Below are 25,402 nucleotides of genomic sequence, written 5' to 3'. Positions count from 1 at the left end.
TGAATGAAGAACTCAGCAGTTAAGGCATGAGGATCACACAGAGGAAGTCGGTGAAACAAAAAAATTTATGAAATAAAAAAAATAAATAAATTAAATACAAAATAAAATAAAATAAAATAAAATAAAATAAAATAAAATAAAATAAAATAAAATAAAATAAAATAAAATAAAATAAAATAAAATAAAATAAAATAAAATAAAATAAAATAAAATAAAATATAATAAAATATAATGAAATATAATAATATAAAATAAAATAAAAAATAAAAAATTTAAAAATAAAATAAAATAAAATAAAATAAAAAAAAAATAAAAAATAAAAAATAAAAATAAAATAAAATAAAACAAAAATAAAATAAAATAAAAAATAAAATATAAAATAAAATAAAAAAATAAAAAATAAAATAAAATAAAATAAAATAAAATAAAAAATAAAAAATAAAAAATAAAATAAAATAAATAAAAATAAAATAAAATAAAATAAAATAAAATAAAATAAAAAATAAAATAAAAAAATAAAGAAAATAAAATAAAATAAAATAAAATAAAATAAAATAAAATAAAATAAAATAAAATAAAATAAAATAAAAAATAAAATATAAAAAAATAAAAAATAAAAAAAAGTAAAAAAAAATAAAATAAAATAAAATAAAAAATAAAAAAAAAGTAAAAAAAAAATAAAATAAAATAAAATAAAAAATAAAAAATAAATTAAAATAAAATAAAATAAAAATAATATGAAAAAAGAAACAATAAAACTGGGAAAAAAATGTATAATAAGAATATTGGAAACACTGACACGAATAAGTAAGAACAAAAACAAAAAATCAGCAATCAGACTCTCCAGCGTGTTATTTGAAAAATGATTTAGATTTGCTTTGTTCGAACTTCGACTGTTCCGCTGCTTGTGTTTGAACTGACCGTGATGTTGGTTATAGTTTCAAGGAAGACATATGAATATATGTACCATCATATATACATTAGTATGTGCTATAAGAAGACTCATTTACACTTTTATATATAATTCTCATCTTCGATTATACAAAAAAAAAAAAAAATAATAAACCAAACTGGCATACAAATGCGCATATGTATGTATTTATGTTTACACAAAAGTTCACTTCCATGCAGTTGAATGACTTGTGGTTTAGTTTTTTTCCCCTCCGAGATACATGAAATATGTAATTGATATACTAATTACACAAAACAAATAATAAATAACAAATACGTATGCATATAACATAAAGCAAGTACTCAGCTGTTCCTTAAGCAACCTACAACAGCAACTCTTCAGTTAGTCGCACTGTCATTGCCAGTCGAAGATGTCATTGGCTTTGATTTATTGACAACTGTCATGATTACGCATAAAAGTGCCATGACATTGCTTAATACGCGCAAGCACTATCACATGGATATCACATAACATGCGTGGTCTAGGCGTTAGCTTGTGACTTTAGTACATATGTACATAATATGTGTTTGTATGTAATGCTTTCAATAAAGAGTGTGGATAAGTTGCAGCTAAAACCGCTTTGTTGTCCGCATGGCTTTATTGACTTTAAGCAGACAACTTATAAACACAATAAAATACCGTTATTCATGCACTTACAGCATTAGCTGGGCTGTTGAGAGATGTTTGGTGGAAGAAGTTGATTCGTAGATAGGTCAGTTTTTGCAACATTTAATGTATTTATATACATTTATAATTTTTTTTAATATTTTGAATTACTTTTATGGTACTGTAAACTATTATTTGAGCTTAGATTTGTAAGATTATATATATTTACTTAAGAATTGAGGTTAGGAAATATGTTTTTATTAATAAATTATAATTTTTTCAATAAATTTGTTTGTCGAAATTTTAGTTTTTGATTTTCAAAAAGTTTCTGAACATTTTTGAATAGATCTGTGTACAATTTACTTGAAGCACCTAGTAGAAATGCTTTCAGTCGCAATTTCTAGTACATTTCCTATACTTTATTATCAGAAAAGTCGGAGAAAAGGTTCAAAAGGTCGGTTATGAATGCCTTTCTTATTAATAAGAGACGCCAAACTGTCTTCATACATTTTTCTAGGCTTCTTTTTGGATTATACAGTAGTCTGAGATCTTGGTACTTGAATATTATATTTTTAGTGAATTTTTATTAGTTCTGATTACTTTTTCTTGTCCTCGGAGTGCAAAAATGGAAAGAAAGCAGAACTTGACATTTATTTTTCCTCAAATTTAAGTTAAGCAACTGACTCTGAGTGAATCCAATGACTCTGCAAAAAATATTTTTTTTCCGATTTTTCTCTTATTTCAAACATCAATGTGCACTCATATTAAATAAAATAAATATTTGCAACATATTTTCCTCAATTAGCTGTCATAATTACAGAGGTAGCAGCTTTCTCAAGCATTATTTTACTTTTTCAAGCAGAAAGCTTCAACTGTGTAATCTCAATTCACTTCAAATGGCAACATCACTTTTGCATTAGAAAATGAATAACTCTAAATACAGATGTATATACTCCAATATACAACGTACGCACGCACTTCAAACATTCAGAACGCAATCAAACGCATTTTAATGGAGCTGACCTAGTTAATTACATACATACATATACACCTTCTAGACGAGTTGTTAAAGTAATATGGAAATCAAACTTCGATTATACAATTCTGGTTTTCGTGTTGCTCCTTTTATGCCAAATTATGCATGTTGAAGCAAATTATAGAGATTATGTACTCTTATAAATATACATACATACATATACATATGTATATGAATTTTATGATTTTTTCTAATGCCATCATTTGTATGCTGCCATTAATATATTGTTGCTTTTCTCCACCAACAACACCAATTGCACTCTAGCGAATATTGCAGCGAATGCTCGCTGACTGGAGCAAGCTATGAGTTTAAGTCGTAGTCGTAGCTGGTTCTAATAACTGTGCGCATGCGCTATGAGAGATATTCATTTAGGAAAAGTTGTAAATGCCATATTAGCATACTCGTATGTAAGCGTTGGAGTTTCTAGCACACATTTGCATTAATGCGCATATACGCGTATGTAGATAATTATATATGTACATATAAATCTATATTATATACAGTTAGAATAACAGTAACTCATTTCGCAACAGTTGAATCCTTATTTCCATATATTTGCACTAAAGTAACACAGGGAATATAAATAAACTACGAAATAGGTTATATAGGGTTGCCAACTGCGCTGAAAAATTACTAAAATAGTGAAGTGCTGAATAGAAATGTGATTAATTTCTGAAAAATTAGTTCTGAAATGGAGTAAAATCTATAAATAAATAATGTAACAAAAATGGGTTGCCTCATGATTTAAAAAAAAAATATATAAAAAGTTAAATAAATATAGTATTAGTAAAAATGAGTAGAGAAATAAAAAAAAATACTGCATTTTTTTTATAATTTTATACATTTTTTTAACGCAAAACAATTTCTAAAAAAAAGATTTTGAACAAAAAAATGTTCAATTTTTAAAAATGTATAAAAAAATAAAAATAAAAAAAATAAATAATAAAAAATAAAAATTTCAATTAAAAAAATTTCTAAAAAAAATTTGTATATAATAATTTCAATTATTCAAAAAATCTATTAAAAAATATATTTTGAACATAAAAATTTCAATTATTAAAAAAATTTATTAAAAAAAATATTTAAAAAAATTATTAAAAAATAAAATAAATATAGTATTTGTAAAAATTAATAGAGAAATCTAAAAAATATACACATTTTTTTTCTTAATTTTATTTGTTTTTATTTTTTCTTAAATTTATAAACTTTTTTAACCCAAAACAATTTCTAAAATAAATTTTTTGAACATAAAAATTTCAATTATTAAAAAAATGTATTAAAAAAATATTTAAAAAATTATTAAAAAATAAAATAAATATAGTATTTGTAAAAATTAATAGAGAAATCTAAAAAAAATATATACATTTTTTTCTTAATTTTGTAAATTTTTTTAACCCAAACCAATTTCTAAAAAATTTTTTTTGAACATAAAAATTTCAATTATTAAAAAAATTTATTATAAAAAATATTTAAAAAAATTATTAAAAAATAAAATAAATATAGTATTAGTAAAAATTAATAGAGAAATCTAAAAAAAATATATAAAATTTTTTTTCTTAATTTTAGAAATTTTTTTAACCCAAAACAGTTTCTAAAAAAATTTTTTTGAACATAAAAATTTCAATTAATAAAAAAATTAAAAAAAAAAATATTTTGAACATAAAAATTTCAAATTATTTTCTTTAGCAAAAACGAAATGAACCAAAAACGAATGCTACTTGCTGTATGGCAACATTGTTAATTTATACTAAAGCTTTTTTGAAAAGAGAACGAATTTGGAGATTTTGATAATTAAAGGCTTTTATTTGACTAAATTAGTCACTAGTCTAATTAGACTGAAGTAGAACACTTTTGATGATAAACGGGATAGAAATTTCATCCTTTTATTTTTATATCATAAATAGAAGTATAACTTGAAAATCCAAAAAAATTGAAATTCATAAAATGCTTAATAGTTCGCTCATATTACACTTAGTAGCCTTGAGCCTCCTTTGAGGTACTCATATACATACATATATATATACGTATAAGTTTCCACTATACTTCCGTTTTCATGAAGAAGTTCCTTAACACAGCTAAGACTCACTTTTATACCAACATATTTGCATGTGTGCCTGAGTACAAAACGATACTAAAAGTGCATTTCCGCTTCTAGCAATACAAAGCTGAATAAACAAGTAACACTTCAAGCAGAAACCGCAAATCATAAATATGACTATATTTATATATATATATATATATATGTGTGTGTCTGCATTCATAGAGGGGTATGTTACCAATATAAAACAGAGCTGTGCAAGAAAATACTACTTAAGAAGGCACAGTATGCATACAATACTCATACATATGTATATGCAAGTATGTAGAAATAAATATATACAAAAAATGTTTAGTTACGCTTGTGGACTACCCCAAAGGGTTGGCAGTTGAGTTGCTGCATTGTATTACAATGAAAAATTACAAAAAAAAAATAAAATAAAAAAAATCAAGAAAGGAAGTGAATATGAAAGAAAGGTGTATGAGAATCTACAATTATTGTTGTTTTTGTTGTTGTTGCAGTTGTAAATGCAATGGCTGTTCAAGTACACTTCCTTTCCGTTTTCCGTTTTTTTTGTTTTTGCTCATAAACTTTAAATGAAGGCGTAAATTACCACTAAAGTAGCTGATGAGTTAGACAAGCCAAAAGCAAAGCTGCCAAGCTGGGGAACGCAACGCGTAAAGCACTCAACTGCAGTGAAAAATGTTGCGGATGAGAATTTATGATTGCAACAAGTTTTGAATTAAAATGTAAGCAGCCGTCGAGAGAGTCAGAAATTTCTACTCTAAAATGATATTATTTGCTAAGGAAAGTTGAAATGCTGGTGTGTATAACATACATACATACACACATATATCCTTGATCATATACATATAGCAGGTACTGTGCCTGACTATGCAGCCAGTAAACGTCATTGTAAAATCATTTATGAATGAAAATTTTTCACAGTGAAATAGGAAATTTTACTCGGATGTTGTAAAAGAGGCATTTTAATATGTAAAAATGTATGTATGTACAAAAAAAAATTTAAAAAAATATTTAAAATAAAATTCAAAAATAATAATTTTTTTAATAAAAATAAGAAATAAAAAAAAAATATTTCTGATAAATATGTAAACAAAAAAAAAAACTAAAAATAAATTATAAAAAAGTAATTAATATATAATAATTAATAATGCAACACAAATGCAACACAAAACAAAAAAAAAATATTTATAATAAAATTAAAAAAAAATTAAATTTTGTAAAAAATAAAATAAAAAAAATTAAAAAAGTTAAAAATTTATTATAAAATTAATTAAAATTCGAGCATAAACACAACACCATAGAAATTAAAAAAAAAAATATTTATAATAAAATTTATAAAATAAATTAAATTTTGTAAAAAATAAAATAAAAAAATTAAAAAATGTATTAAAAAATATAATTAAAATCCAGGCATAAACACAACACCCTAGAATATAAAAAAAAATATTTATAATAAAATTTATAAAAAATATTAAATTTTGTAAAAAATAAAATACAAAAATTAAAAAAGTTTAAAAATAAATTATAAAAAAAATAATTAAAATCCGAGCATAAACACAACACCCTAGAAATAAAAAAAATATTTATAATAAAGTTTAAATTGTATTAATTTTTTTTGTTTTAATGAAATTAAAAAATTACTGTTTTTTAAATAAAATAAAAAATTATTTATGATAAAATTTAAATTTTTTTATAAATTAAAATAAAAATTATAAAAATAATATGAAAAATAAAATTTAATTTTTTTTATAAATTTAAATTTTTTATAAATTTAAAGTTTTTCATAAATTTAAATTTTTTATAAATTTAAAGTTTTTTATAAATTTATAAATTTAAATTTCATTATTAATAATTTTTGTTTTAATTTCATATTTTATTCAAAAAACAGTAATTTTTTATTTTTATTTAAAAACATTTTTTTTTAAATAATTTTTTAATTTTTTTTCTATTTTTAAATTTTATAGAAACATAAAATAAAAAATAATTAACAAAATTTAAAATATAAAAAAAAAATAAAAAAGAAATTAATTAAAAATAGTGCATAAACAGACCACCCTAATGCTTTCAACTTTTTTTTTATAAAAACTATATAAACACTATAAAAATACATATACAAAAAGCAAGCCAAAAAAGAAAGTCCTTACATTTCCTCACTTTTAAAATTAGAATGTGGCAATGAACTTTCTCAACTATTCTATTTTAATTTATTTTGAGCGTGGAAAAAGTAGGAAGAGTGATCGGCATGCGCCGCTACACAAACAAAATTGTTGCGCCTGTCATGTTAGTGTTGAAATGTTGGAAACATATGTTGCTATAAAATGTTGCCAAGCACTACAATGTTATTTAAATGTGTATACGTTCTACATATGTATATATATAAAAGTGAGTTTAGGCTCCACTACACATGTATATAACATATATCACAATAGTTTTAGCCGCATTTGAGCACTTGAGGCATTTGTTTATTATTTACTTTAAAGACACGAGGTCAAAGATCGCAACCAAAGTGTTTAACTCGAAGAGTAGGCAAGCAAAAAGACGGACAAAGAAAAAAATGAAGAATTAATGTGAGAAAATGTCTTTGACACCAGTAATGTCGTGTATTTCTATAGTTTTGTGTATATATGTATGTACATATATATATATATATGTACTACATACCGCTAATGCGCGTGTGATTAAGTGCCATTAAAATTTTATCTTTGATACTCGTGTTTCAAAAAAATACCGACAAAAGTTAATTATTTCTAAGATTTGTATGTACCCATAAGCCTCATAAGACAGCGGAAATTACATAAGAATTTAAAAATATATTCTTTATAATTAAATCTCTCAACTGTTCGAGTGCGTGAAGAAAAAAAAAATACAACTTGGCATTACAACTTTGGTTCAAATTACAACTTGACAGCTAATTACTTGACAGTTGTCTCAGGATGACATGTGTCTTTCGTAAATCCAAGAAAAAATATAATTTTTAAAAAACTTTTATATTTTTTTGAGATTAATCAAATCTAGCAAAGAAATAAGTTGTAATTTCCTACAGGGCATCTATGCACAGTCATTCCCCAGTAATACTGCCTGTCTTTAAGTACTTAGATTTGTAGATAGCATTAAGTACATAACGGTATCTGCTTATCGGAGCGATATTTTAACTATTTTCTAGCAGTAATTCCAATTCCATAACAGTTCGTAACTTACATTAAATTAATAAAATGCGTAATCTAAAAGATAAAATGAAATGTTTAACATTCCAAGTGATTCAAGTGCTAAAAACGTGGGACAAAAACAACTAAAATAAATAACTTTTGCTTTTTCTGCTAATATACAGACATCTATTTTTTGTATGTAAGATCTATAAATAACCGCGTTCTAAGGCAGACACAACATACCAAGAATATGCTTGAGATTTGCTTTAATATTTCCAACGTCTCTCAGCTGCTTTACTTAATTACGGCACTCAATTAACTGGTGTGAATTTAAGTAGGCGCACATACATACAGTAGCTATTACGCACATATACTCGTATATCTTTGACCCATTAAAATAACTAGTTATACCCGTCAAGTTGTGTTGTTGCATAAATGCATTGTGGCATGTGGGAATGCAGAGCAAATATTTAAATACATACAAACATAATAAAATACTCGTACATAAATAAATAATAATAATGGTTGTAGTTGTGCTTGGAAAGCGAGTCAACCGAGACTGTAACAATTATTACAACAACAATGTAAACACCTGTTTCCATATTTGTTGTTATTTATGTCATTATCTTTGTATGTACAGTTATTTATGCTGTAATTACCAATGATAATGATAAGCACGTGAACGCATTTTTGTAAGCAAAGTATGAGTGGATAGTAATTTATGCCACTTATAAGCATTGTGCGCCTAAAAGTGTGCTACAATTTTAGTGTTAATTTATGATTTGGGTTCTTAAAGTTGTCGGAAAAGTGCTTAATTTGGTATTTCTATTAGTGAAGAATACTTGGTTTACTTCAAAATTTCGGGATCCCGAGTGTTGGGTTTTGAGATCTACCAAGGCATTCACATTTAGATTTCGGGATTTATAAGATATTTTTATAATATTTTATATATTTATTAAAATGTATATTTTAAAATATGATCAAGGGGAAATCCCGATTTTGGGATGATTTGGGTTTGGAATTGCTTGATCTGCTTAAGGGGTTTTCGTCGCGTAAAAAGATTTCAATATTTTTTTCTATATAAAAAATTATTTACTTAATTCAAACTTTGTTCTGTCTTAAAGATACATATTTAAAGAATAATTTCAGAAATTTTCAAAAAATAAAAATTAAAACTTCTCCATTGTGACGTCATTTCCGGTGACCCCTCGGAAAAAAAGGTGCGTCCGCGTTGTCAGCATAACTCCTAACAGGATCATCCGAAACGAAAAAACAAAAATAAGTGTTTTAGGTAAGACTATAAACTCGTGCTTGAACGAAGGAAATACAAAAAAAGTAAAAAATGGAATTTTGGTCGACATTTTTCCAAAAAATAAAGATTTCGGTCAAATTTGCTTGACATTTTTTTTTTTTTAATAGTTGCAATTGTTCGTTCAAGCACGAGTAAAATGTATCTCGAACACCTGTGCAAAATTTCATCAAGAGTAATTTAACCGACACGGTTCCGAGAAAAACGCTCTTAAAGTTTTGAGTAATAATAGTACTTGACTTGGAGCGCACAGCTTCCAAAGGCTGTATCTCCGAAATTATTATTCCGATCGGCTTGAAAATTTAGGATACTATTCGTGAGATGTTGTAGAAAGCAATAAGCCAGAAACAAAAAAATCGAGTTTTGAAACCCACGAAACCCATGTAACTCTTAATATCACTTAGACATCCCGAGGATTAAGTTTCTAGACCTACTAAAATTCCAAACTTTAGATTTATTTTTTTGCATATAACAAAAAAGTTCAAAATATTACATTTTAAAATATTACTATTTTATAACCCGAAATTTCGCGATCGGGATCGGAATTTTTTCGGGACATTAGATATTTCTTAATTGCAAAACATATTTTATAATCTTCTAAAGAAATATTTAATGATTTTTGAAACTTCACGTAAAGTCAACCACAATCTTACTCTCTCTAGCTATTACATTATTATGAAATACATTTTATATAGAAGCATATAAGTAGAAAATATACGGTTTGATAAATTATTAGACTACTTAAAATGAAGCAGCAGCAATTATTCTGCAAAAACTACTACATTTAAAGTTGTTTTGCTTTTAACATACCCAAAATGAGTTAATCAAAAATTTAATTTTCAATTATAGCAATCTGTTTAATATTTACGTATTCACTTGTAACGAGCTAGCTAAAACGCTCTAGGAATATTAAACACTTTTCATTTGAAGAGTTCTGTGAATTCTCTGTCTCGAAGTTAGTTGAGTGATGCTCTGAGTGAACGAGTGAGGGAAGGTATTTGTTATGAATTTAAATTTTTTTTTTTTTTTTATTTAAATAAGCATCAATTTTAAAATTTTGTTAAAAAAATGTTTATCATGTAAAACTTCAATTTTTAACACCTTAAATTTCCTACTGAGTTCATTAAAAGCGCTCCAAATTCCGCTTAATTGAAGTATGCACATTCATAACTAGGTAGTTATGCACTGAACTATTTACAAATGGAATCATTACAAAAAAAGCAAAAAACAAAAGGAAAAAAACACTTTACAACAACTATTAAATTTATGAATTTCTTAATTAAATACCATAACGCTTGAATAACCCTCAGCATTTGCGCGCCAATACATATGCAAATGTGTGTTATTTTGAGTGTAAAAAACCCACACACTCATATACACAAATAGTTTACACTTTTTACTGTGGAATTTAGCTAATTACACTTTTTATAGGAAAAACACTTTAACTCCAGCGTAGAAATGCATGCAAATACACTTGAAGGAATAATAATAATAATAAAATGTAGTATGCAAGCAAATAAAAACTCAAACTTACCAAATTCGTCGAATAACTGCTTTTCACATCATTAACTGTTGGTAATGCAATGGGATTTTTGGCTCTGGGTGAACTGGAAAGAGGAGGCAAGAGAGAAATGGTTTTAATAGAGAGAGAAATGGTTGCAACTAAAATATATTAATAAAATGTGGAAAACATTGCTTTGTTTTTGTTTTTGTTAGGTACACACTTATAGCAAAAGGTATGGCAAAAGCTTTGGCGATTTTTGAGGTAGTGGTACATATAAACAGACATGTAAATATGTATTGCAGCTGTACAGTTTGAGTAGGAGATACGATAAATATGAAAAATTGTTTGTTACAAATCAGTATTTCATGCTAAAAGCGGCAAATAATCCTTACAAAAAGGTTCGGAAAGGTACACATTGGAAAGGTTATTTGTTTTAATAGGCCGCTTAAGCAATTGGGGTATGTTTATATTATATACTTATAAGCAAAAAGTCACTTTTGAAATTGTATGTACATTTCTTAGTTATTGATTGATTGAAAAGGATTTTAATTCAACTACAGCTACTGGTTCACCTACAAGCGCCAAAATGTAGGCAACATTTTTAAGCTTTACAACCAAGCGCCAAAATGTAGGCTTTGTTTTCTAAATATTTACAGCAAAGCGCCTTTCAAATAGATTTTTATAAAATATAATTTGGAATATTTTTTATATAATTTTTACTATATTCAATTAAACATAAAATAATTTTTGTTATTTTTTTCAATTTTTTATAGTGGTTTCCATACAAATTTTTTTATAAAACTTTACTTTTTACGAAAAAAATAATTTTTGTGGGATATTTAATTCAAATAAATGAAGACACCTTTATTTCTTCATTCATGTGATATTCTTCTCCTTCATGTAAGGAGACTTAAATTGTCTTGACACTCCCACGACCGAATACCAGTGGTTTCGTTGGAGTGTTTTGGAATAGGTTAGGTTTAGCGGATTAAAGTTTCGCACATCAGCTTTCGATGCTTCCTCCTACCATAAAAAATCCCTAGTTCTCAAATGCAAAAGAGTTAAATAGAGTTCTAAATATATAATTCGTCTGCAGGTTGATGAAAAGCTCATAAAAGTTATTACCTGAAAATGGCTTAGCAAAATCATCGTAAAACGCTTATTGCAATGGTATTAGTATTTTATAGTTATTATACTGTAAAGAGTTATTTGCATATGCTTGGTAAGAATAATACATACACAGTAGAGGTGGGGACACCCTGTAGAAAAAAAGTCGGAGAAAATTGCTAAAACAAGCCTGGAGATTTTTGATGAGCTTTTCGAACAGATTTTAGTTTTTAAAAAATATATTTTATTTGTATACTTTATCTGATTAATGTCTCCATATCTTTTTGAGTCACTTTCACTACACTCTCGTACTTTTATAATTTTTTAGAGTTCAATCAAGTATTTCCCTGCCAGCTTTCCAACAGGGTTTCACATTTTTATAGTATTTTTTGCGTTAAAAGGGTAAATGCCGCGTATCGTAAAAATTCAAAACAACTTCCTGTAAATTGCCTTCACTGCAGTGAAAGATACATACACGCATGCCATAAAGTAAGCAATAAAATTTAAAGACACTTATTTATAAGCTACAAAGAAAGGGAGAGAGAGAGAGAAGACTTGGCAAGTTATATAAATTAATTGAAAGAAATGTAAGGCTGTACGATATTGTTAGCTTGCAACAATTTTTATATAAAATGCAAGGAATTTACTTTATGATTTTTTTTATTTGAGTCATAAAGAAATAATTTGGATTTTTAAAAAAGAAATAATTTAAAATTTTATAACTTTTTTAGTAAAAATATTAATCCGAATAAAAATTATACATTTTACATTTAAAGCGGAATAGATGGATTGTAAAGAGGAAATACAATTGACATTGAGGTTGTTCAAAAATAATAGTATTTCACATCTGGTTTAAAAAAGTATCTGAAACAAATCCAAAATTTATGTATAGATACAAAGAAATGGGTCTAAAAGTCCCTATTATATAAAACTGTCCTACAGTGATGCGGCATTAAATTGACTAGGCTTTCATAACGGGTTTTAGATTTCTTGCCAAGAATCCTTTATTATTACTCAAAGTTCACGATTATTGCCTTGTTTGGCTTTTCTGACTTCTTTCTTAATATCACATCATAGGTTATCTATGGAATTGAGATCGTTCTATTGCGCAGGCCAAGGCATCCCTTTGATTCGAAACTAATCCTTGGCTAGCCGTCTTGTATGTTTCGGATTTTTATCCTGCTGTAAGACCCATTTCAGAGGCATTTTCGTTTTCATTATAAGGTAACATTGTGCTATTCAAAATTTCAACGTAGACATGTCGATCCATGACAGTGTAAATCCAGCACCATAAAAATAAAAGACAAGCCCAAACAACATTTTTAATATTTTTTTACCGTTTTGGTAGTGTATCTAGGGTTATTTATTCTTCGGTGGACGATGTACATACTGTCGTGAACCTGTGCCTCCAAAAAGAACGATTTTACTTTCATCTGACCCTAATATATAGTATCGTCACTTTTCCAATTTCAATGATAAGACTCTAACGCACGCACTATTATTATTTTGAACACAACTGTATAATGTGGGCTATTTATGGGGAGTTTACTGTAATCAATAAATTTTCTAACATTTTTGAAAAAAGGTTATTCACATAAAAATTTCAAAAATAATTAAACATATTTTGACAACAAAAATTATCATATTATACAACAACAACAAATTCCCGCTCAAAAACGTGTTACTGCTATCCACCAGTTTAACATACAAGTAAAACCTTTATACTCAAACAGCAGTTGTAATTTTCGCGCAATTTCCAGCTGAGTCAAGCCTTCTGCCGGCCAGCAAACAAAGAACAAAGAAATTCCAACATTCCTTACGTGTTAACGCCACGGCAGGACACGGCTGCTAAGTAAATATTGGTGCAGTGTGGAATTTCCTGATGCTAAGCATATGCGGAAGATGGTGAGAAAATAAGAAAAATCTGCAGCGCTGCTGTGGCATTTAAGGTGAAAATTAAAGTAACACGCATGTACATATTTACATATATGTATATAGAGATATGTAGATGTATGTGTGAGTGTGTTGAAGGTGTGGGAATCACAGCAAACCAAACAACTGTCATGCATGAACATGCTTAACAATTACAGCAAAGTGAGAGAATAATCCGAAAAGGTGCATAAGTAAGCGCTGCACACATACTTATATAATACAAATATATATGTATGTATGTATGTATATAATAAGAAAGGTGCAATATGGCCTACGTGCTGGCATGCCGGTGCAAAGGACATTTGCTGTTTGCTTTGACAAGTGAGGCGGTGGCGGCGGATCACCAAAAGCAAATAGGTAAAAAATCATTAAAGCAAACGGTGATGCAGCAGCGAGAGAAAGGCAAGGAGTTGTGGCGATAAACGTGTTGCACAAGTAAGCTGCTTGGCGGCGTTTATCCTTTTAATGTTTGTGATTTGTCTAATTTCCGAGAGTTGGAAAATCCACGAAATGGCAATTACACATACAATCTTTAATATTCATATATACATAAATGTATGTCTGTCATCACAGCCATAGATGTGGCATTACTGTTTAATTCAATATTTATTTAGAAAATATATGCATGTTTGTATGAGAGCCTGGCGCTGTGCAGCAAGGTGTTGGCGCATAAATTCCATGTTAAACAAACGACTGCTTATTAAGGCAAATAGCGAGTTATTTTTTGGGAAAAAAAAAACATTTATTTATGCACAAATAATGTGGTGGTGAGTCTCGTTGCAGTGTTTGAAGTAATTATTTGGTAAACAGGATGTTCATATTTGAAATTCTTATGAAAAATGCCTAGCTGGTGAGGCATACTTTTTGGGGTGTATACTTGTTAGTTTTTCTTTTTTTTCTTTTTAAGCGACATAGAGTGTCACTGTATTAATTTGAGAAGATTTATTAGAGGGCAGATATAGTTTAAAGCTTTGTATAATGTATAAGTTGATATTTATGTTCTCTACGGGTTATATATTTTCTTAGAGAATTGAAGGCTACCTGTATCATCGATTTTTTAACCCTTTCGGGTCTCATAATAAGTAAAAATTATAATTCTGACTTTTAGAAACCTCTTAAACTGCATTTTGTAGCTGAAGAGTAGTATTAAGTGCGTCTCATGAGAGAGATTATATGAAAAGCTAGGGTATAACTGTGAACTGAAGCTAAAAATGTTTTTTTTCTACGATCCAGAGATCGCTGGAAAGTTCGTTTTGACAAATTTAAGATACTATATTTTCAAGAAAACAATAAAGACGTATACTGTATAAGAATCAAACTTTTTGTAGGCAACGGTTTCTCGGATATAACGCTAATATTTATAATTTGCTCTTGAAAAATCTATCCTTAGCGCTGTAAATTTTTAGTTTCTAAGTTTTCAGAGTGACTCTCATGCGACTGTATTAGAAAAAATGATTAGAATTTAGTGTAAATCGCTCGTCCAGAAATATGCTTTTGAAAAATCTAATGTAGCGTTGTATATTATTAGTTTCTTAATATTCATAGTGAGTCTGATACGACTTTATCAGAAAAAGGATTTCAATTTTGTATCATTCGCCTAAAGATATGCTAGGGTATATGAAATTGGTTATGATCAGCAAGGAAGCTGATAAATCGACATTCTAGTAATGAAACTGTCTTAAAATATATCTTAAAAAAATATTTCCAATAAAGCCTTCATTTCATTTCTTCTGAAGAAAGCGGCAATTGTGACTTTTGGCTAGAAGAATTGAAACATTTTATTTCTGTTAACTTTAATTTCCTAAAACAATCTCAAAATGTAATTTCTGTTCCATTTCTTCTCTGCTTAAGGTGCGTGGTACCATTTTATGGTAAAAAAAACAAAATATATAGTGTAAATCGCCTAAAAGTATGCTAGGGTCAATGAAATTGCTTATGATCATCGAAAAGCCTAGTAATTCGACATTCTAGTAGCGAAACTAGCTCAATATATAATTATACAAAATTTTCAATAAAGACTTCATTTCATTTCTCTTCTGAAGAAAGCGGCAATTGTGACCTTTGCGTAGAAGAATTGAAACATTTTATTTCTGTTATCTTTAAATTCCTAAAACAATCTCAATATTATGTAATTTCTGTTCCATTTCTTCATTTGTTAGGGGTGCGGTCACACCAAGCGGCACTAATTAGAAAGTTAGAAAGAGACAGCATATAACTTACGTGTAGATCCGTACGATTTCTAGAAGCGCAATTGATTAACTGATATCACAACAGCCGCGATCTGTAGGGCTGATACAATAGCAGAACATTCACAGGGTTGCTTTTTCATTTATGTCGTCACAGCTGTTGTGATTACATAGGTAGGGCCACTAATTTAAGGGTGAGTTGATTTCTTTTTGAAACTCAAATGCGCTTTCAAGGCTTGGCAAGGTAATTGCTTATACATACATATATTTATGGATATGTATGATATGTTCAACTAAATTTAAATTTTTTGTAAATTCATATGCCATCATTGAGTGCATTTTTCAACGTCTCAGCTGTTGTTGCAATCACAGTTTCTCGTCACGTGCACGAGTTGTCGACAATAAATTGTCGATGCCTACTATTTGGAGAGTTAGAGGCTCAATGCAATTAGTGTATATACATATGTATATACTATATTATATACATCGGTATGCATGTGTATGTGCTTGAAAGTAAGTGTGGACAGTAGATGTTGACAAAAAGACGTGACAATTTTTATTACTTTCATTTGGTCATTCAAAGCATAAGAAAGTGACTCATCTAAATTTCTTTTGTAACATGGCTTTGAGTGTGAAAATATGCATTCTTACTCATTGATATAGGCTACTATATACTATATATACTGCTTATATACAAAGAGTCCACATTTTTATGGGAGCAAATGTGTAACACTTTATGCTTTTGTGACTGCGTTTCATTGATGGGGACTTTCACTTTAGGTGATAAGCACTTTTTCCGCTTCATTAATTAATTCTATTTATTTGTATATAATTGTGTCTGTATGTATTTGAGAGCTGTTACACTTGAATTGTGACAAAAATGCTGTTCTCAACCCAAAAAACAAGCAATTAATATTGCGAAAGCTTATAAAAAACGATCGTGGAAATTTATTGCCTACATAAATTCAAGCTTACATATGTACATATTTGAATGAAAGAATATATGTATTTACAATGCATATTTTACACATTCATATGCGTGTAATCTCACCAAAATGCTCGAAAATTTATTGATATTTTTATATGGAAGTGTACTAAATGCTGGAAATAGTGTAATGAGTGAGGTTCAAAGTGTAAATATGTTGTCAGTTTCCTTTCTGTATGTCATATTTTATTGATAAAGTCTTTAAGTTCAAGAAATATGTTCCGATGAAATTTTTAGTCTAAAAAAAATTGGAAACAAATTTTATTAACATGTTGCTGTTGTTGTTGTCGTAACTGTTACCCAAACCTGCCTGAGCCGACAAGCCTAGATTAATTGTCATCGAAGTCGTCTAATGGGAGGACCATTGAACGAGTTTTTTCGATAGGGTCGAATCAAAGGGAATGGGGTTAGATGAGTAGGGCTTAGGGAGCATTCTTTTTGATGCGGGTACTCTTTACATGCAGGAAATATGTTCGTCAGGGTCTAGTCTGGATAAGTAGAAGTTTAACCTGCTACAATTAATGGCTACTCTGTGAATGGCGTTCAGTTTTAGACTAACATTTATAAATAAGTTGCTCACTTCTAGCTCTGGATCACTAAATTTAGTTAATATTTGAAGAAGAATTATAATGAGCCCTCAAAGCCAATTGGAAAGAAATTTTAAAAAGCAGTATTCTGCTTTAGAAGCCGAAAAAGCTTTTTTTAGCAATTTTTTTGCAAAGGAAGCAAATGATTGCGGTACACGGAATTTTAAGACGATAGTGTACTATATTTAAGGCTTAAACAACAATATTTATTTTTAAAAAATATTGAATTTTTTTCAAAGTTGTAAGTATTTTTCTGGAGCTCCTGGAGTCTGCACTTGTAAATCGGTGCCGGTGATGGAGGTCGTGCGATGCATCTGAAACTGTCGAACCAATTTTTTTTTTTTTTAATTTTTATATGTTTCTTTTCTTTATGAACTAAAAAAATACCGAAGAAGTTATAAAATTACAAATTTTTTCGAAGTTTGAAAAAAAAATCCACTTTTTTTTAAAAAAAAAAAATTGACTTTAAGTTGAAAAATAAGTAGTTTAAATAATACTTTTGTCCAACTTTTTTAGTTCAAATAGAAGATAATTTAATACTGAAGCTGGATCACTTTGTTTTTTTTTTGATCGGACATATATTCTTTTTACTATCGCCGGCACCGTTTTCTAACTCTTGTGAAAATGAAAACACATTTTGAAGCTCTCGGGGATCTTTTGAGTAGCTTGAATAGCAGGTACAATTAACAGTATATAAATATAATAGTTAACAGTATCGATAAAGAACCAGTTCCCTTGAGAGATCAGCACTTGGCAGTCCGAAAAACAAATATTTAAAAATCCCGAAGCTAGCTACTACTTTTAGTCTACTAATATTTCTAGATTCTTGACACGATTAACCCCTCTCTTTTCTTTTAGTTATTCGGAGGAACCTTAAGATTGTAGGCCTTCCTCTTTGAGTGTATGAACTAAAGAAACTCTCAAAACTCAAAATATTCAATATTTGTCGAGTTTGAAGGAGTTCAGACTCAGCTTCTAACACAATATATTCTTAATTTTCAAAAAAAAAATAATAATTCACTTCCTTCGCAATTATTACAACACCTGTACCCAGTTGGCATGTTCTATTGCACCTCACTTGCACAAGCCTGACATCAAATATAATTATAGCAACAATTGTTAAGAATCAACAAAGTGGCAACATCCTCTTTTTATTTCAACATTCCAGCTTTAAAAGTGTAACGCTGCCAACTATCAGCTTATCTCCCCTTCACTTTAAGTTGATTTCCCTACACAGGGCCGCACACACACGAACACACGAAAGCACGCACTCGCTAAACTTACCGCCTTTGCAAAGTGTGAGCTCTACACAACCAACTTTGTGTTGTTGCTGTTGTTTTCGCTGTTTTTGTTGTTGCTGCTGTTGTTGGAGCAGTGCTACTCTCTGTCAGTTGTAGTCCCTTAACTGTTTCCGGTGCGATGTGTATTTCTGCAACTGTTGCCGCAGCAGTTTTAGTAGTTGACCTCTGGCTGACCATGGCAAAGCAACAGCTGACATGCGATTCGCGCAGCTGCATTTGACAATGACCGTGGCCGGTGGGCAGAGAGATGGGGTGCGGTAGGGAAGAAGATTCCTACGTAGCTTGGTAGCGTGTAGACACTAACTGGAACTGAAATAGCTTGTCTGTTTGCAGTGGACTTTTTTGTGTCTGAGTTGGTGTTGTTTTTATTTTTTGTTGTTGCTTTTTATTGTTGTTGTTGCTTTTACTTTTGTTGATGTATTTCTTCTTTTCCTGTAGAATTCTATATTTTGTTATTGTATTTTTTTTGCTTTTGTTGTTATTTTATATTTTGTTGTTGTTATATTTTTCTTATTTTTGTTGCACACACACTGCCACTTTAAATGGTTAAGGTTAAATTTTTTGCACTCTTTTCACTACACTTTTCACATTTAAATCGCTTTGGCGCGGCGCTCACTTGCACTTTGGCACTGAAGACTGAAGATTACACTGAAGAGCCTTTGGAGTTGCAGCAAACAGCTGCCGACGACACAGATTAAACTCGTAAAACTGAGTAGAGTGAGGTTAAATTTAATTTGCTTTGTAATTGTTAATAACAGTATTAGCTAATTAACAATTGAAGAGGTGAAGAAGAAAGCGAGGAGATAACTGTTTGGGCTACTATTTTTCAATTAGAGCGCACTTTTATATTATGTACCTATATGTATGTATGTATATATTTACGCTTATTTATATAAAACAATTTTTACATATATTTTTTATGCCGTTAATTAATTTCAATTTTTTTTTTTAATTTTTATAAATTATTTTCACTCACTTTTATGACATCACTATATACCAAGTATATATATGTATATTTAAGTAAATAATGCACTGAGTAATCCAAAAAAAACCACACACTCACAATCCACAAAATTCGTTTGAACTGAACGAACTGATAAAGCGCGCTGTGACTGGCGTATGCGTATAGTCCGACCGGTGTTTAAAATGCAACTGACTCATTTACTAACAGTCAGCCAAAAGCCAGAGGCACATGCAGACAACTAAATACATACATACAAACACACACATATATATACTCATATACATTTGTACATATGTATGTATGTATTTCGTTTACTTTTCGAAGCCGTTTCGTTGCGTTGAGGCCTATTGTTTTGAATTGAACCATTGCCGCCGCCACAAAGAACAACAACAACCACATGAAAAAATGCAGGCATCAACTGAAATGCAACAAAAGTAACACACCCTATACATGCTCGCTTGTGTAACAGTAGAGCAAAAGAACACACATTCGGTAGACATGCCCTCTGTGTGGATCGGTCCCTCTGTCATTCTTTGGTAGCCGCTTATAGCAAGGCAGCGCCAATAAGCCAAGCAACAGCTGCAATGTCGGCTAGACGGCGCATCTTTTGAGTTACTTTATTTTTGTGTGGTTGAGTGAGTGAGTGTTTTTTTGGCACTAATACATACATATGAGATTATCATTAGGGTGGTGCTTAATTGTTTCGAAAAGCAATGTTGAAAAGATTGTGGTGATATATGAGAAAAACTATTAAAAATGAGCATAGGTAATTCTAGTTCTGTCTGTTGATCACTTAGACTGACATTTTATAAATAAGTGTCTTCTATTAATATATGAGTAATTTGTTGAAATATGTCAGATTGTTCATATGTAATAAAAATCCTTTAGAGAATATATTTTGTGTCTCCTTCAGTTCATTAAGGGGTTAAAAATATTCTCTGAAAATTGGAAGTTGATCCGATAATTACTTTTCGAATTATCGAATTATTCAACAAATAATAAAGAGCGCTCGTGCATTCCAATTAGTGTCCGACCGATACCAAAATTTTGGCCGATGCCGATTAATCGGCCAGTTGGCAAAGAATCGGCTGATGCCGATTTTTTCATCAACAACTTTATTTAGTAAATTAGTATAGTACCAAATTAAAAACAAAGTCAAATAACATCACAAAATAAGTAAACAACTCAGTTCAAATGTAAATATGAAGTTGTTTATTGATTTAATTAATACTCAAAACTAAATAAATTATTATTATGAGATATATGTTGATAGAACAAATAAGTTATTCGCGTTTTCTCAAAGCGAATCAGGAATATAGCTTTTTTCCTTTAAGGGGGTATACCGGTATGACATTTTCAAAAAAATTGATTTTTTATTTTTTGATTATTGGATAGTTTATAATTTCAAAAATACCCTGTGAAAGCGGAAAGCGGAATATATTCAACTTTAATAACCTTTTCAAAATTTGTTTTTTAATTACTCATTCGGCCCGAATCATGTCAGCAGTTGGGGAACTTTTTTTTTTAATTTTTTTTTTGGCATCTACCAAGACAACCTCCTTTATTTTTCAAAATTTTTGTAAAATAAAAATCTTAAAATATAGTTGAAAGTACACCTTATTATGTTCAAAAAACTTCGAAACATTCGACCGAAAAAAAAAATTCACTAAAATCGCCTAATTTTTCATGGGCTACACTGGGTTACCCCTTAAGTACAAATATGAGCACTGAGGCCAATATTCGAAAATAGTAGGTCTAGTAAAAAGAATCCATTATTTTCAAAGAGATGACTTCTGTCAATTATATCTCGCATTGTGAAAAGCGGCAAATAGTGATAGTGACTCAATAGAAATTTCGGAAGCTTGTTTGGGAGGTTCTTTTCCATGTACCTTATAGTCCTGGCCAGCACCAAGTGATTATTACTTGACCTTGTCTATGGCAAACTTTTAAAAATAGATTAACCTAGTTACGAATGCTTCTATAATAGTGGCTTTATGACTTTATCTTCAAAATTTCAACAACTTTAAACAAAACTGAACATATTTGACATAAATCGAATGTTTCTAGCAGTGCTAAATAAAACCTTTCATTAATGCAAAATTATTGAATTTCTTTATACTAGACTTAAATTATCACCATGATGAATTGTTAGTTTAGTCAAATGTGATTAACTGTGTTTTATATGGTAAACAGAAGAATTAAAATTTTATGCTTTAAAGAAATCAAAAAAGTAAAAAAAAAATTTATTTTAGTAGAAAGAATCGGCTAAGAATCGGCCAAATATGGCCGATGCCGATACCGATGCCGATGCTTAATTTTGTGGCCGATACTGGCAGATGCCGATACCAAGGCCAATTAATCGGTCGGTCTCTAATTCCAATACGCTAGTCTCAAACGTTAAATGCGTTTTCCTCAAAACTATGTTTTTTGAACTGATGCCAACTGTAACTCGAGCTCAGAAGATGTTAATGAAATTTCTTTTCTACAGCTTCTAGAATACATAATTATCCTGGGCCGGATCGAAGCTTTTTTCAAATATTTCTATTTTTAAGACCAGTTAACTGTCGATTTTTTCCCGAAAATCTAGGAAAAAATTTCTGGAGGGCTTCATTTTGTTAATTTTTGAAAACAAACAAGCTTCGATTAGGCCCAGAATTATCTATTTATAAAACTAATTTTTTGCTATCCGATTGATTTTAGATGAATCTTCAAGGACTTATGATTATTATTATTGTTTATTATTATTTGTTTTTTTTTTTCATTAGTATATAAGTATATTAGAGTATAAACATTTTTCTGATTGGTGAAGAGTTTATACTTTTTGCCTGCCATTTTGACATTTTTATTTTTTAATATAGCTTCATCAAAGTATTCTAAATACATTCTGTATGGTTTTCAGAAACAACTTTTGCCTTATAAACAATTTTAGTTAGTTAAAGCTGAAATTCTATATAATATCTCTTACCTTTCTCCCTTTCACATATTAAAGACACACCCTAATGCTAAAAATCATTAATTAAAAATTACTCATTCCTGCTATCTATCAAACTACTGGCAAAGAGATACCCTAAATTTCATATTCCCGACTTGAGTGAGCCGCAAGCATACATAAATATATACACAAATATGTATGAAGGGTGAATGGGTGAATGAATCAAAAATTTAAAATTCGAAGTGTAGAGATGCAAAGCAAAAATGTGATGTACTAAGAGTTCATTAAAGTGGGTGAGTATGCAATAAAGGAAATCCATAACAATAAAATTAATGTTTTGATTGTTTTTGTAATAATATAACGGCGCATGTAAGGTTGTCGACAGTGTCACTTTCATGTATAAGTTATGGAGTTTTGTAGCACTGTTGTGTGACACGCTTTTTTCGGGAGGTTCATACTAGTTTGATGATATTTATTATGAAACAAGCGAAGTGAATGACAATAGAACAGTAATAATAATTGTTTTTTTAATATATTTTGTTTTAGTTCATTTATATTATTTTATTTTTAATTTAATTTAATTTAATTTAATTTAATTTAATTTTATTTTATTTTATTTTCCTTTATTTTATTTTATTTAATTTTTATGTTATTTGATTGAATTTTTATTTTATTTTATTTAATTTTTATTTTATTTTATTTAATTTTTATTTTATTTTATTTTATTTTATTTTATTTTATTTTTCTTTTATTTTATTTTATTTTATTTTATTTTATATTATTTTATTTTATTTTATTTTATTTTATTTTTATTTTATTTGATTTAATTTTTATTTTATTTTATTTTATTTTTATGTTATTTGATTTAATTTTTATTTTATTTTATTTTATTTTTATGTTATTTGATTTAATTTTTATTTTATTGTATTTTATTTTATTTTATTTTACTTTCTTTTCTTTTCTTTTCTTTTATTTTATTTTTGTGTATTTATTTCCATAGTTTCCATTTCTCCACTTTCCTCAATTATTTGTCCTTGGTCCTTGAATTTCATTTCACTCAAATATGTGCTCAGTTCTAACATACATATCTACATAGTTTCATTTGTACTGAATGCAACACCTCTTTTACTGCCTTTCGTATTGCTCAGCATGATCCTGCATACTCGTACATCCTTCGACAGCTGATAACAGCTGCTGCGGCTGCTGTGCAACATGTCCTCTCGGTAATCTGTTGCTTCTTACAGAAAGTAATTTCCTTTTTCATTTTCTTTGGGATCAAACAGCAGCTGCCATCAAATACATATGGACAAACAGACAGACAACAAGGACTATTGAGGAATGTTGCAGCGTGTTTGTGTCAAATGCACTTATTCTTAGATTTTTCTAGGAATAAATATTTTCTACAAAGTATTTTTATGGAAAATGCTTGAACTGCTTTTCCTTTAATTTAGTTTGAATTGTATATTATCAACAATCATGAAGGAGGAAAAAAGGGTTTTGTTATTAACGGTTAAACATATTTGAAAAGTTCATCATTGTTGCATGGGTATCGAACAAGCAACTGGTATAATCAATTACTTTCTTGATTCTTATTATTATTTTCTTGTTTTTGAAAGAAACAAGGCTCAAACACCTCAATTAATGTAGTGTTGAATCGAAAAGGACTAATGTCATAAACTTAGTATTGATCTTAGACCATAGAGATTGTTCAGATTTGTATAAGATCAATTTGAGATAAGATTTAGGCAAAGTTTATAATTACAAAACTTTGTATTTACATCATCTGGTCCGTTTTTTCCATATAATTTTTCAAAATCAATCCTATCATTAAAAAAAAATGTTGCCTACATTTAGGCGCTCGACCATATATTAGTGGTTTTGAGACATACAGATAGTTTATATGCAAAATTGAAGTGTTTTAGTTGATAAATAGTGAATAGTGGAAGACTAACGCCAAAATATCCATATATACATATATCTGAAGGAACATACATTTTTATTCAAGATTGGATTGCAAAAAAATGAATTCCGAATTCAAAAATTCACAAGTATTGCATATGCACAGAAACACACCAATAAATATCTGCGTGCATATATATCAGCAATCAATTTTTTTAGAGTAAAACACTACACCAAAATCGAATATCCTTACTCAAGCATATGCCCCACATACATACATACATCCATACATATGTATATGTATTATTTTCACGCACATTTTTCGTCTGCATCTGCACAGTTTTTGTTGTAATGCTGGCATGCGAAACGAAAGATGTACAAACATCTGCTGCTTGAATCAAACTCAAAATCTTGGATTTGTTGTATATGTATAGATTTAAAGCCAGCACACACATACACACATGCACACAGAGACGCTGCAGGAGCGCAATAAAAACAATAAAGCGCAAATGTCTCCAGATTAAAATTGAGAAAAGGCGAAAACGAAAACGAAAAAAATATATATACTGGAACATAATCAATCTGCTGTTGAAGATGGTCGCACAGTGGACAATTTTAAGTAAATCTTTAGTAAAAAATTGGTGGATTTGAAGGACAGAGTTTCGTTATTTGAAGTAAAATTGCTTGGCATTAAATATAATATTTGAAGCTTAAGCAGTGTAATTATGCATAATATAACGGTTATAGAAAAATAGATGAAAGATTATTCGATTTGGATGGAAAGACATCAATGAACTATTAATTGGGAATTTATTCGTATGATTAATTCGGTTAGTTTTCAAAGAAATCTTTTAAAAGAAATCTAAGCTCAAAACTCATTTTAAATGCTTT

General features: G+C 28.7%; 1 protein-coding gene across 1 annotated transcript in view; it reads right to left on the bottom strand.

Moving 5' to 3' along the window:
* The window catches only part of LOC105211052 (uncharacterized), a 319,612-nt gene that overhangs the window by 16,907 nt on the left and 277,303 nt on the right, over positions 1–25,402 (bottom strand). Inside the window, exon 10 of the mRNA XM_011182319.3 lies at positions 10,649–10,721. Coding sequence (XP_011180621.3) covers positions 10,649–10,721 — 73 coding nt within the window. The remainder of the gene's footprint in view (positions 1–10,648; positions 10,722–25,402) is intronic.

This window comes from Zeugodacus cucurbitae, chromosome 4 (genome assembly GCF_028554725.1).
Source record: "Zeugodacus cucurbitae isolate PBARC_wt_2022May chromosome 4, idZeuCucr1.2, whole genome shotgun sequence".
Lineage (NCBI taxonomy): Eukaryota > Metazoa > Arthropoda > Insecta > Diptera > Tephritidae > Zeugodacus > Zeugodacus cucurbitae.
This window is presented reverse-complemented; position numbering and strand designations above follow the sequence as displayed.